Genomic DNA, 11,964 nt, shown 5'->3' with positions numbered 1-11,964 from the left:
AATTGTGTAATCCGTACATACAAGCGCACGGCCGCTTCTTCCTGACGTTGGTTGCGCAAAGAAAAAAGGCACGTTGCATTTGCCCTGTGCCTCAGCAACCTTGTTTTCGAGAGCTGCCATAAATATAATCAATACTGTGGCGGATGATTGTGTAGGATGCTGAGCCATAGCCATCTTAGGCTCCAACATCCGCTCTAAAAATTAAAGAAGATTTCCTCATTGCATCATAGAAGATGATGGTTCTACGGTGTTGATCGAGCGGCTCACCATCTTTGGTTAATCACAGTGGATGCCAAGCGCCATTCGATGAGACCCCACCTCACCTCACATTGCCTAACCCCACCCGACGTTCAGCTGCAGAGAGCATCTACCAGGTTCGTCATACCGACGAGCGCGATCCAACCCGCAAAGCTGCCACCTGAGGTTTGCACGAAGCATCCACATCGCGCGACCATCTCTCTTCGGCCCACCGCTCCGCATTGGTGCTTATCCTCAACACCCCAGACACCACTGCTTTCTTCACGGTGCCTTGCGAAGTAGACGGACAGATTGGGGTCGGCGTCGAAACGCGCGCAATTTTTTTTCCTCAAGTTCGCCCGGCGCTTGTTGGTTGTCATCGCTAGCGCTGCCCGATCGCTCCGTGCTCAACACAACTTAGCGCTCCGTGGAAAGGGCTCTCGGCCGCACGGCGAGTTTTGGCCCCGGCTGCAGCCCGCTCACCTCAAACGTCTCCGGAGAAGACCAAAGAAACTCGCAGCAGACATCTGCTCGGCCACTTCCGACCAGCGGATCATTTGGGGCTCGGACAGGGAAGGAACGTCGAGGAAATCATAGCGGCCAAGCCGGGTTTGTCAGGCCGAACAGACTGCCTGATCCCCACACATAGCATCATCGGACCAGGGCCGGGGATGCAACGTGGGAGCCGCCAAGGCTCGACGGGAACTTCTGCTTTTCTGACATTTTCTGGGCGCGTCCTTTCTCCTCTTGTCGAACAAACACTTGCTCTCTAACACCGGCGACCTCTCTTTTTAAAAACTCCTAGACCACCCGCCCTGATAGAAACAACTTTTCTTGAGGAGATTGAGTGTTCGACTCCACCAGCAGATCGTTATTCTCCGTCAATTGCTTGGTTGCTTGCACGACCGTGGACCACTCGAGATCCTCCTCGACCGCATGCACCCGACCTGACCTAAAGACCAACCAACCAGCTGCCTTGCGAACAGAGAGATCAACCCCCGAGGTGACCGCGTGGCGACCCGCGCGTCGACGTCAGCATCTGTCAGTGGTCTAGCGACCATCTCCCAACATGTCTCAGAGATGGCCGGCCGATCCGGCGTATGACGATCCGTATGCTCGCAACCGCGCGCCGCCGATGGAGCCCGCTAGCAATGCGTCCTACACCCACAGTCGCACGCGGACGACGTCCTCTAATACGTTTCCGGCGGGTATGCAAGGGCCTCCTTTCCAGCCAAACCCTTATCAGCCCCCAATGCATCTCGCCCAACCCCCGGTCAACCACCAGAGACGGTCAGCCAGCGTCAACACGTTCAGTACCGTTTCGAGCGGCGGGGTGGTTCCGCCGGCAGCGTACAGGACATCGCCGACATTAGACGTCAGAAGATCTACCTCGAGCCGCTCGGGGGGAGCGACTGGCTCGCCACAGCCCAGCTATGTCGCGCTTCTCCGGAAGCAGAAAGCGACGGTATGGTGCGATCGCGCGCAGCATGAAGACCCCAGGCTACAAGCACAACAGAGGGCCGCAAAGATGCGAGCATACCGCGAGATCGCGGGGGCGAGCACCGGCCTGGGGCTGGGCCTCGTCGGCACGGGACGCACTGCGACCGGCCTGAGCTCCGCAGGAGGGAAGGTGGCGGCCAAGATCCGCCATCACGGCAAACCCACCGTGATCGGTTACTCGCCAAACAACGACTTCAACGGGGTCGGCGGCGTCCCACTTCGCCTGAGTGCTACGGAGGTAGAGGGCGAGGAGAGCGATGAGGACGACGCCGCCATTCAAAGGCAGCATCACCGGAGGACCGGCAGTTCCGGGCGCAACAGCACGTCGAGCGCCAGGCGAGCCATGCCGTACCGCTCGTCTGGAGGCCTCGGCCCCGCAGGTGGAGCCACAAAATGGAGCCCCGGCGGCACCCCAGATCGGTCCGGTTCCCTGGTAGGGATCAAGTCGAGCGACCAGTCGCCCCCGGCAGACGACTCGGCCAGCGGGACGGCCAAGAGTTTCGGCAGTGGTAGCAGCAACGAACGGCTCGACAATGTCCCAGAACTCAACGGCGCCTCCTCTCATCTGGCCAACAACAGCAAGAGGAACGCCACCGTGACGCGCGAGAAGAGCGTCAAGAGCGTCGAAGAGCTGAAGCGACGGGGTAGCGTGGATGAGCGGACCATGACCTTGACCGCCGGCCGGCTGTACATTGCCAACCCCGACTAATAATCACACCTCGATGGATATGGCGCGAGCGAGAGGGACAGGATCCTTCCGGCTCGGGCGATGACCGTCTTGGTCTTCCTTGATTGTTACATCGAACATTTGCTTTTTTTTTCTTCGGTCATTTTAGTCCATGCATATTTCTTCCGGCGCTGGATGTGGCTAGGTAACTACAATCGTTCGAACTCTGTCATTGAAACATTATGCGTCTTTTCCTATCTCACGGCCGCTTGTTACTTTTGCATGCCGTTTTTCTGTCTAATAATACCCGGAGGAGGAGGAGGAGGAGGAGGATGAGAAGTGGGATGGGGATGGAGTAAGGTCACGTATTTGGAGCGTGTTTACGAAGCCGCCGAAAACGCTGGACGCTTCCAGAACAGGGGACGTTCATTTGGAGTCGAGATACCATCAATACCAATTGAAGGAATGCAGTTACCCGGACCATCAAGCGGATACGTATGCCTTGGCAAAGTCTCCTCTTCCCGTGATGTCAACACTCGCACAGGAACGTCTTGACCCTCCCCGATTCACGCTCCTAAGCATGGTCTGATGCCGTGTCATAGCCAGGAGATCTGATGACGACAGAACCTGGTCTCGTCCCGGGCCGGGCTATGTCGGAAACTTGGTAGTGTTGAAGGTGGGAGTTTCAATTTTTTTAGTCAGGCCAGGCCTCGGAAGCCGATCCTATGTATAGGAGCCCGTGTTATCGTCCAGCTCGTCTCCGGGATCATGGCCTTGCATGCGAAGCGGTTTCGTCATCGAAATTCATCAACGTGCTAAGCCAATAACCATATTGGGCATGTTAAGCGCAGGGAACTGTAGTGTATGTACAGTTGCTTCTGGTCGTGTCACGTTCCATGTCCGCCTCGAACATTCTGGCCATGACAACATACTTTACTTACTGCGGAACTTTTTTGCCAGTGATTCTTTCTGCCTCCCAGCAACCGCACCGATTAATTAACCAACACCTCGGCCCGGGTGGCGTCCTATCTTCGCTTGATTTCACTTGCTAAGCGTTTGACCGGGCACAACCGGGATTGAAGAGAAGCCATTGCGACAGCTTTCAGCTTTCTTTTGTCTTGTTCGGTTTTCATTTTGTTGCTGATTTTGATTGAAGTCGCTTCTTTTTCTTGTTTCTCTCTCTCTCTCTCTCTTTTTTTTTTTTTTTTTTTTTTTCCACTTTTCCTATTCATCCACCGATTCTTTCATTCCTCATTGTTTCAGGTAGAAGTATGCAGTTCAACAAAAAACGTTGTCCGAATTATGAGTATAATAACCTACCAAGATACTAGTATGCCTCTAAATGCTGTACTGTTCAATGCCCGCAGCGCTGGGCGACCCGAGACAACAAAGCGAGGGGACTTATTCGGCAATAACGAGAGTGCACAAGCCTCCAATACGGCAGTGACATGCAATTGTTTCATCAAACATGACCAAATCCGCAGTACGGACGGCATCTGTGTACTCCGTCGTTGGTTGGCCGCGCAAGCCACATCATGCGCCACATCAATTTACTCGGTAATGACGCGTGACGCGCCTAGGAGACAGAAGTCGCGGGTGACACGCGTTTCCCCAGACTCGCACCGCAAGCTCCATTCACCAATCGCTGCCTGCGGCCCTCGCCAAACCAAACGTAACTCCACATTCAACTCCTAAAGCACGGCCGGTCAATTGAGGTCGTCGATTTCAGCAAAACGACAACGCCATCAATTCCTGACGAATACGTGCCATGATCTAGCCAGCTTTCCTGTTTTCTTCGCGCACTGCCTCCTCGATAGTTATACAGTTCCGTTCGCTTGGTTGCCTGTCAACGCAGGGCCTCATTTTCTCATGCCATTCCTCGCCATGGCGACCGACGTCCAAGACCGGGATGTGGCCGGCCGCAAGAGATCTCATGATGACTTTCTCACCCAAGATTCTTGCGGGGCTGCCTTCAGGGAGTCAGAGGACTGCAAAGCCGATCATTCGTTGAGCGACAGTAAGTAACACCCCCTCCACCTCTAGACGGCAATGGCTGAGCATTCCATTCTATCTTTTAGAGGAAAACAACGTTCAATGTGCTCCTTATGGGCCTTTGGCTTCCCCTAAAGCAAAGTCGAGCTCAAGTTTAAGCGAGCCACCATCCAGCCCGCTGAACCCCAACTCGCCCTCCCCCATACCGAGCCCAGCACCTCCCGCACCGTCAACTGGTTCAGCACAGCCTACCTCAACGACCGGGAATCCTACAGCACAGAAGCTGGCCGGCGAGCCGCCAAAGAAAAAGAGGCTGACCGCGGAAGAGAAGGCGGCTAGGGAGGCCGAGAAGCGCAAGCGGGATGAGGAAAGGGAGAGAAAGAGGCGAGAGAAGGAAGAGGCTGACAAGCTCAAGGCCCAACAAAAGGCGGCCAAGGCCGAAGAAAGAGCTGCCAAGGCTGCCGACAGGGCAGAGAAGGAACAAGAAAAAAGACAGCGCGCAGAGGAGAGAGAGCGGAAGAGGCGCGAAAAGGAAGAGGAGGAGCTCAGAAAGGCGCGCAGCCAAATGAAGCTCACCAGCATGTTCCGGACAACGACCGTCTCGAAAAAGGAGCCCGCTGCTTCCAATTCCGACCAATCACAGGCGACCGGGGCGACGGCGAAGGGCGGAAGCAAGGAGATGTCCCTTTACGACCAGATGTTCAAGCCCTTCTTTGTCAAGGAACATGTCCGCATGGCAAGTCAACTTCCAGAGCTGGACGAAGAGACCAGAGAAGCGAAGACCAGGATCCTGGACGAGTATCTCCTGGGCGAGCGCCAACATCCGATCACAACCTTCAAACCGCTGGAAGCCCTTCAAATCCCGTACAAAGTTCGCCGTGGGCGTGTCTATCCCAGTGTCAGGAAGATCATGGCCGAGTTCGAAGGGCTGTCCTCCAACGCCACCGGCGATCTCAGCAAGGAATCCCAGAGCGCGCAGACTAAGCACGCCCTTGAGGCCCTGAAGTCTGTACCGTTGAAGGTGATTCAATTCAGGGAAGACGTGAGGCCACCGTATGTTGGAACCATCAGCGGTCTGCCGCCTGGTGTAACGAGTCTCCAAAAATTGGCGCGGAAACCTGTCTCCAAAATCCTTCCCCTGGACTACGAATATGATTCGGAGGCAGAGTGGCAAGAGGAGGAGGGCGAGGATGTGGACGACCTGGACGATGACGAGGAGGAGGTCGACATGGATGAAGACATGGACGACTTCTTGGACGACTCTGAAGACGTCGGTCCTTCGAGGATGGTTTTCACCGGCGGGATGGAGCCGGAGAGCATCGGACCTTCCTGGGAGGACAAGAACCGCACTGCGACGGAGCCGGAGCTGTGTAAATACCGGTTGGAATTCGTCCTGCGTAAGTCGCTTAGTTGCCATTTCGTCTTGTTTCAAGTATGCTAATCCTGCGCAGAATCTCTGGAGCACGACCACAGCATAGACCCCTTCTCAACCGCGTACTGGGAGACGTCCAAGACGAAGGCCAACGGTAACGCACCACCGACCGGGTCCACATCCGGCACGACCGCCTCCAATCCATCAAGTAGTGCCCAGGACAACGCGCGTGGTAAACCGATGGCACCCCCGCCCGCACCATCAGATGCATTTCAGGCTCTCAATTCGGGGGCTTCTGCTGCGGCCCCCGCAGGCAACAAGAAGTCGCAGCACCCGCTGCCACCAGACATGCAGCAGAAACTGAAAGACCTTGTCCGCTCCATGCCAACGCTCAGCAAGATTGGTGTGATTGAGTTCTTTGCGGCGAACAACCCGGGATGCTCGAAAGGTCAGATCAAGACATCGTTCGACGCGCTGTTTGAAAAGTCCGGTAAGGGTTTCAAGGTCAAGGGGGAGTAGAGTACCTCGGGGGTGTGGGATACCAGTTGCGAGCGGTACTGTTTGCTCCGGGGGGTTTCAAGACTATCTGCCGTGGGCGTTGTTCACGGTGGTTGGCGTTTGGCGTTTAGTCTGCTGTCGAGGGTAGCGGTATCTGTTATGCCCGGCGGAAGGGCGTCTTGTGATTCCCACGAGGAAGGGAGGGGGTCATCCATCAATCAGATGTAGATTCTTGAGGGGCCTTTGCTGCGTTGGCCTGGGTATCTGGTGTTGATAATTTGGCGGATGCATAGAGCCTGTCGATATGGCGCATCACTTCGGGGAACAGGGGTGTTGCTGATGGAGCTTACTGGGTTTCTAGTGGCTTGCGTTGCTGTGTGCCTGCATATACAGAGGAGTTGATTCTTCTTCATTCAATGATTTCTTTGGTGTTCTTTCGGGACTTATTTTGATGAGGATGGGTAGGTACAGGGTTCAAGCACTTAGGGTCGGAAGCGGGGAAAAAGAAGGGGGGGGGGGTTCTTACAGGGGAGAGGAAAAGACCAGTTTACGCACAAATGTTACTTTCTAACCATGGTTTTGCTGTAAACTCTGTTCTCCCTCTGGGCCTCTTCTATCGTTCTCTGCTGTCTCGTCTATTCATACACGGTCATTATGCCCACGCCGCCTATCCTACAAAGAAAAGCCATCGAATCCGCCAGGGAAACGCACAGCGCGGGTATCAAGTCATTACATCTGCCCAAATCGCAATCCAACGCCTGGGTAACAGAGCCCCCCCACCCTCATATGCACCTTGCCTGTCAAGCCACCGTCCGTTTAACCCAGGAAGTCTCATAAATGCCCGCGAAAGAAATAGAGTCGTCAAAACTTGGTAGGGATAAAGTGCTGCGAGTCCTCCCTTTGCTGGGAGGCAGATTGCCGAAACGCCGCGATGCCCGCCACGATGCCGGCAGCCATGAAGCCCAGGGAGATGATGGACCAGATGACGCCCCAGCACTGCGAGGAGCCGCCGTAGCGCTTGGCAAAGACGCTGGCGTCGGAGCTGTTGACTTTGCGGAGGATGAGGTCGTCGCACTGGCTCGGTGTCAGCATAAACAACCTTATGTACAAACGCAACTCGGATGGGAAATTGGAGGGAAGGGGAGAAACTCACGATATCCCAAGCGCTATAAAGGCTGGACATGACACCGATGAAGAGGCTGCACGTCGTCAGTCATTGGTCCCTGATTTTGTGGGGGCAAGGGGGGGGTTCTGTGCCGGGAAGTAGTTCGAGAGGGGGTGCCGGGCCCGTACAGACCCGACGGGGTTGTCGGGGTCCGAAAAAAAAAAAAACTCACATGACGAAGCGGAGCGCTTCCGCGTGGGCAATGAACCAGCAGGCGACGAGCAGGCCGACGGCGGCGAGGACGGTCAGGATGGTCAGCCAGTCCCTCCTCCCCCACCAGAGCGTCAGCAGGAAGCAGACGCCGACCACGATGCTGGCGACCTTGCTCGCGTTGATGTTGAACCCGGCGAAGGTCAGCAGCGCGCCGATCAGCGAGGAGCCCAGATAGCCGGCGGGGAGGGTCACGGCGCTGCGGCCGCCGCGCATGTGCGTCACGCCGCCCTCGTGCGGGTCAAGGCTGATGGACTCGACGCGGCCGCCGGTCAGGACGCAGGCGAAAGCGTGGCCGAACTCGTGGAAGGCAATCACAAGCATCTGCCCCGTGCTGTTAGCTCGGGGGGCTTATACTAACTATATGAACAAGTATGCGTATTTTTTTTTTGGGGGGGGGGGGGGGAGGGGTTGCGGGTTTGGATGGAGAGGAAGTTACCTTGAACGGCCATAGGATCCATTTGATATACGGCAGGTTCCATAGCAGGGCGATAGTGACGACGTAAGCCGCAATGATGCCGAGGGTGACTTTCTGGGCGTCGTTAACGGTCAGATCGCGGCGCGAGAGCAGGACGGCGGATGTGGTAGCGGCCGAGGCGCGGGCGATTTTGGGTGCGGCCCCTCGCCAGGCAGGGCCCGTTGCCGGACGAAGCGCCGGAGGAGGCATGGAGGCAGGTTGGGCTCGGGGCGGAATTGCCCTGCTGCTTTCGCTGTTTTGCGAAGTGGGTCGGGTGTAAAGCGGGCAGTCTCAGGCAGGGAAGTCGTGGATCAGGTAATGGTTCTTGACTCGGGTGTTCTGTGAGAAAGCGAGCGCTGCTAACAACCGAGTGGGTGTCTGGGTCTCGCAAGAAACTGGTCGAAGAAAAAGAACTCGAACGTTGGTGACAACGTCAAAACGGATGAAGCCACAGTTTTGTGGTGCAGCTGTTGAACGCTTGCGCGTCTGTCGTGGCCGTGTTGGCTGCTGATCCCACCCGCTACAGTGGGTCCCCAACCCTGACCTCCCGTGCCTGACCCTGGGGGATATTTTTAGCGTTTCACCCTCCTGGGCCAGTTGCTGAAATCTTCCCCACAAGCCAAGCACCTCCGCTACAAGTACTGGACATACATACTGTGTACTCCGTACGGATTACATTATTGCAAGCATATGTATTCCGTACCGTACAATACATTCCCAGTGTAGCGCCCTGCCAGTGACACAAGTGCGGAGTCCTTGTCATGTCGGTATTTAGAGGATGAGATTCCCTCGTATGGACGAGTGATGTAAAGATCAGGCACATCCTACGCAAACCGAGGGCAATGCGCGACCCGCACATCACTGCAAGCTTTTCATACACATGTACACACCTGATACCTTAGGTGCACAGTACTCGAGTACATAACAGCCGCGATCGAATCTTGGCCGCCGTCGGTTGCCTGCAAACAAATCGGGGCAATGGCGCTCGCCGCAGCTCATCTCCGCGTCGCGCGGCCGACCGACGACATCGACAGGCTGCTGCCCTTCTATCGAGATGGCCTCGGTTTCGAGGTATTGGGCAGATTTGCCGACCACCTAGGCTTTGACGGCGTTGTGCTCGGCCACAAGTCTGCTGCTTACCAGATTGAATTTACAAAGCTTCGGGGCCACGACGTCGGCCGGGCTCCGACGCAGGACAACCTTCTAGTCTTCTACCTTCCCGATGACGATGCCTACACCAAAGCGGTGACACGTATGGAGGAAAATGGGTTTCAAGCCGTTGCAAGCTTCAACCCCTACTGGGACCGCTACGGCAAGACCTTTGAGGATCCAGACGGGTACAGAGTGGTGCTTGCCAACGGGCCCGCTCCGTTCGTGTCTTCCCCCTGATCCACTGCGAGTCTCCAACGCCACTATGGTCGTGTACCGCACCCCCGACGGTCCAGGCAACTACAGTAGTTGGCCATTGCATTCAGATGGCTGCAGATGGTTTTTTTCCCCGGGGGGGGGGGGGGGCGGTGGAAGCGCTGTTTTCGCAAGGAAGCGCTCTTGAATGGCGGCCTCGGCCCGGAAGTTAGTGTATCATTGGGATATTGTTCAAAAAGGATGTGAAAAGCGTTTGGAGATTCCCACTGCTCCTTTGTTGTGAGCATGGCATTCACGGCTTGAGGGCACACAACAGGGTTCGGCTAGAGCAAGTAGCAACGGACTCGCGAATCGAGAACAGAACAAAAAAAGAACACTGGTTTAGAAAGAAGAAGGAAAGCGGAGTACATGCCATGTCGTGAGCCTTCTCCTTATTTCCTTTTTTTTCACATTCTTCCTTGTATCGGGTCTGTTGACTTGGTATATTCAAGGCTGACACGAAGCCAGAGCTTCACCAAGTATTCCGTACCTTACACTAGGTCAGGTACGGTACAGTACCTGTAGTACCGCCGGGAACGGTGTGGAGCTTCGAAGGAGCAGGAGGTAACCTTGTAGGTTGACCGTTCAGCGCATTACGAGGCCCCACCAATGGAGGCACTGCAACTGACGCGCCCAGCACGAAGCAACATGGTAAACAGCCGAGATCACTGCAACTCGTGGCCCCAGTCTCAGCAAAAACCACACTTTTTGCGTCACACGTCTGGTATAGCCTGATCAACGACACAGCTCCCACTATGCGTCTCATCCAGCCTTCTAATCTCATATCGCAATCCCTCTCTCGCCTTCTCTTCCGCCCCCCGCCGGCGCGCCGAGCCCCACGTGCCCCACGCGCCCAGCCATTAACCACCCTCAGCCCGAAACAACGACCATACAGCACAGCCTCTCAAAAGCCGAACTCGGGCGCGCCGTTAACATCATCGCCGACCTCGACGGCGACGACGATAACAACAACAAAAACAACAACGACAGCAACAACAAACGCAACAGCATCTTCAGCAGCAACAGCAGGAGCAGACTCGACAAGAGCAGCAGCAGCAGCAGCAGCAACCACCCGCCTGACCCGACTGCTGTCTCGCCTGCCGCGGCCGCTGCAGCGGTACGCCTCGCGCCTGCGCGGCGCGCCCCTCACGCACGTCGCCGCCTTCCTCGTCCTGCACGAGATCACCGCCGTGGTGCCCCTGCTCGCCCTGTTCGGGCTGTTCCACTACACCGACCGCGCGCCCGTCTCGTCGGCGTGGGTGGTCGAGCATTGCGGTGCCCACGTGCGGGAGGGCGTCGGCCGGTTCGAGCGCTGGTTCGCCAAGAAGGGCTGGTTTGGCTTCGGGGAGGAGGAGGAGGAGGAGGCGTCTTCTCCCTCTTATTCGCCTTCTTCTGGAGAGAAGGGTAAGCAGGGAGGCGCGAGCCGGGAACTGGAGGGGTTGGGAACGGCGGAAACGGAGGCGGCGCTGGAGAGGTGGGAGGCCGATCCCAAGTATCGGATCCTTGTCGAGATTGGTCTGGCGTACGCGCTGACCAAGGTGCTCCTTCCGGTGAGAATCGCGGCGAGCGTGTGGGCGACGCCGTGGTTTGCTGGAGTGTTGGGGAGGTTGGGCAGGTTGGCGAGGAGGAGAGGGTGATTGATGGTTCGGTTAGGTCAAACGTATAGAGACATATCCGTCTGTCCCGGTTCCTCAAAGGAAGAAACCACCCCGACTAGCGGTTGAATCTACGGCCTGAAAAGGCCCCGGCTCTGGACATGGAAGGTTTCACGTCCCGCCGGGAGCTGGGAGAGGGAGCGAAGGTCAATCATGCAAACTCCATCCCACGCTTGAACCACTCCGAAATGCCCCGTTTCTCCATGGCATCTGCAAACTCCTTGACAGAGGCCACTTCAAACAGCCCTGTTCGGTCCTCTGGCTTGGCCACCGTAGCGTCGATCGGCGCAGGCTTTGAAACCAACTGGAAATCCTTGTATCGTAGTCGCTGCGCCCAGGTGTTAGTAGCTTTGCTTCTTCTTCTCTGGAGGGTCTTACTCAGCCTACCTGGACAGTCCCTACCCATTCCTTCACGTCCTCCTCGCTGCCTTTGCAATACATGATGCCCGGGCAACCTCCGCTCCGAAGGAGGGCATAGCAGCCAAGCTTTCCTGCCGCCTTGCGCAGATGGGCAACCTTCTTGCGCGAAGTAATGTGATGGGTCCGGATCAGGGCATGAAAGAGGCTCATTGTTGTGAGCTCATCGTTGAACGGGGCTCGGGTGAGTCCAAAACAACTTTCTTCCTTTGAGCCGAGTGATTGTATGTTTGTGTCTTCTCCCCCCGATCTCTTTGTTAGCAGAAATTATATACTCTTTTCTCCATTCCGTCGCTGTCAGGCGAACTGGAAAGGACAACAAAAAGAGAATGCAACAGTGTTTCCACTCAACTCATACGGTCCGTGTCAGCAAGGCCTTGTTTGCCCAAA

General features: G+C 56.2%; 7 protein-coding genes across 7 annotated transcripts; 4 read left to right on the top strand and 3 right to left on the bottom strand.

The window, feature by feature from the left end:
- Positions 1–1,306: 1,306 nt before the first annotated feature.
- Positions 1,307–2,446, top strand: P884DRAFT_298207 (uncharacterized protein; the record flags this gene model as incomplete). Its single annotated transcript, XM_069444583.1, has 1 exon — positions 1,307–2,446. The coding sequence occupies one exon, from the start codon at positions 1,307–1,309 to the stop codon at positions 2,444–2,446; it is 1,140 nt and encodes a 379-aa protein (XP_069299258.1).
- Positions 2,447–4,288: 1,842 nt separating this feature from the next.
- Positions 4,289–6,287, top strand: P884DRAFT_195919 (chromatin assembly factor 1 subunit A-domain-containing protein; the record flags this gene model as incomplete). The annotated part of the gene is made up of 3 exons (XM_069437943.1): positions 4,289–4,421; positions 4,483–5,793; positions 5,848–6,287. The coding sequence occupies 3 exons, from the start codon at positions 4,289–4,291 to the stop codon at positions 6,285–6,287; spliced, it is 1,884 nt and encodes a 627-aa protein (XP_069299257.1).
- A 99-nt stretch (positions 6,288–6,386) lies between these two features.
- P884DRAFT_112318 (uncharacterized protein) lies at positions 6,387–6,765 on the bottom strand. The gene has a single exon (XM_069437088.1). The coding sequence runs from the start codon at positions 6,677–6,679 to the stop codon at positions 6,485–6,487; it is 195 nt and encodes a 64-aa protein (XP_069299256.1). The 5' UTR covers positions 6,680–6,765; the 3' UTR covers positions 6,387–6,484.
- A 15-nt stretch (positions 6,766–6,780) lies between these two features.
- On the bottom strand, positions 6,781–8,546 carry P884DRAFT_257207 (peptidase M50B-like-domain-containing protein). The gene is made up of 4 exons (XM_069441131.1): positions 8,081–8,546; positions 7,604–7,965; positions 7,420–7,465; positions 6,781–7,340 (listed from the first exon to the last, which is right to left on the bottom strand). Exons 1-4 carry the CDS (start codon positions 8,306–8,308, stop codon positions 7,128–7,130), a joined length of 849 nt encoding a protein of 282 aa, XP_069299255.1. The 5' UTR covers positions 8,309–8,546; the 3' UTR covers positions 6,781–7,127.
- A 375-nt stretch (positions 8,547–8,921) lies between these two features.
- P884DRAFT_257206 (Glyoxalase/Bleomycin resistance protein/Dihydroxybiphenyl dioxygenase) lies at positions 8,922–9,602 on the top strand. Its single transcript, XM_069441130.1, has one exon. The coding sequence runs from the start codon at positions 9,077–9,079 to the stop codon at positions 9,485–9,487; it is 411 nt and encodes a 136-aa protein (XP_069299254.1). The 5' UTR covers positions 8,922–9,076; the 3' UTR covers positions 9,488–9,602.
- A 592-nt stretch (positions 9,603–10,194) lies between these two features.
- On the top strand, positions 10,195–11,268 carry P884DRAFT_257205 (uncharacterized protein). Its single transcript, XM_069441129.1, has one exon. It carries the CDS (start codon positions 10,258–10,260, stop codon positions 11,137–11,139), a length of 882 nt encoding a protein of 293 aa, XP_069299253.1. The 5' UTR covers positions 10,195–10,257; the 3' UTR covers positions 11,140–11,268.
- Positions 11,269–11,297: 29 nt separating this feature from the next.
- P884DRAFT_239609 (uncharacterized protein) lies at positions 11,298–11,845 on the bottom strand. The gene is made up of 2 exons (XM_069440145.1): positions 11,545–11,845; positions 11,298–11,485 (listed from the first exon to the last, which is right to left on the bottom strand). The coding sequence occupies exons 1-2, from the start codon at positions 11,725–11,727 to the stop codon at positions 11,309–11,311; spliced, it is 360 nt and encodes a 119-aa protein (XP_069299252.1). The 5' UTR covers positions 11,728–11,845; the 3' UTR covers positions 11,298–11,308.
- Positions 11,846–11,964: the final 119 nt, after the last annotated feature.

This window comes from Thermothelomyces heterothallicus (genome assembly GCF_042370625.1).
Source record: "Thermothelomyces heterothallicus CBS 202.75 unplaced genomic scaffold P884_scaffold_6, whole genome shotgun sequence".
NCBI lineage: Eukaryota > Fungi > Ascomycota > Sordariomycetes > Sordariales > Chaetomiaceae > Thermothelomyces > Thermothelomyces heterothallicus.
The sequence above is the reverse complement of the archived record's forward strand: the minus strand, read 5'-3'. Positions and strand labels throughout refer to the sequence as shown.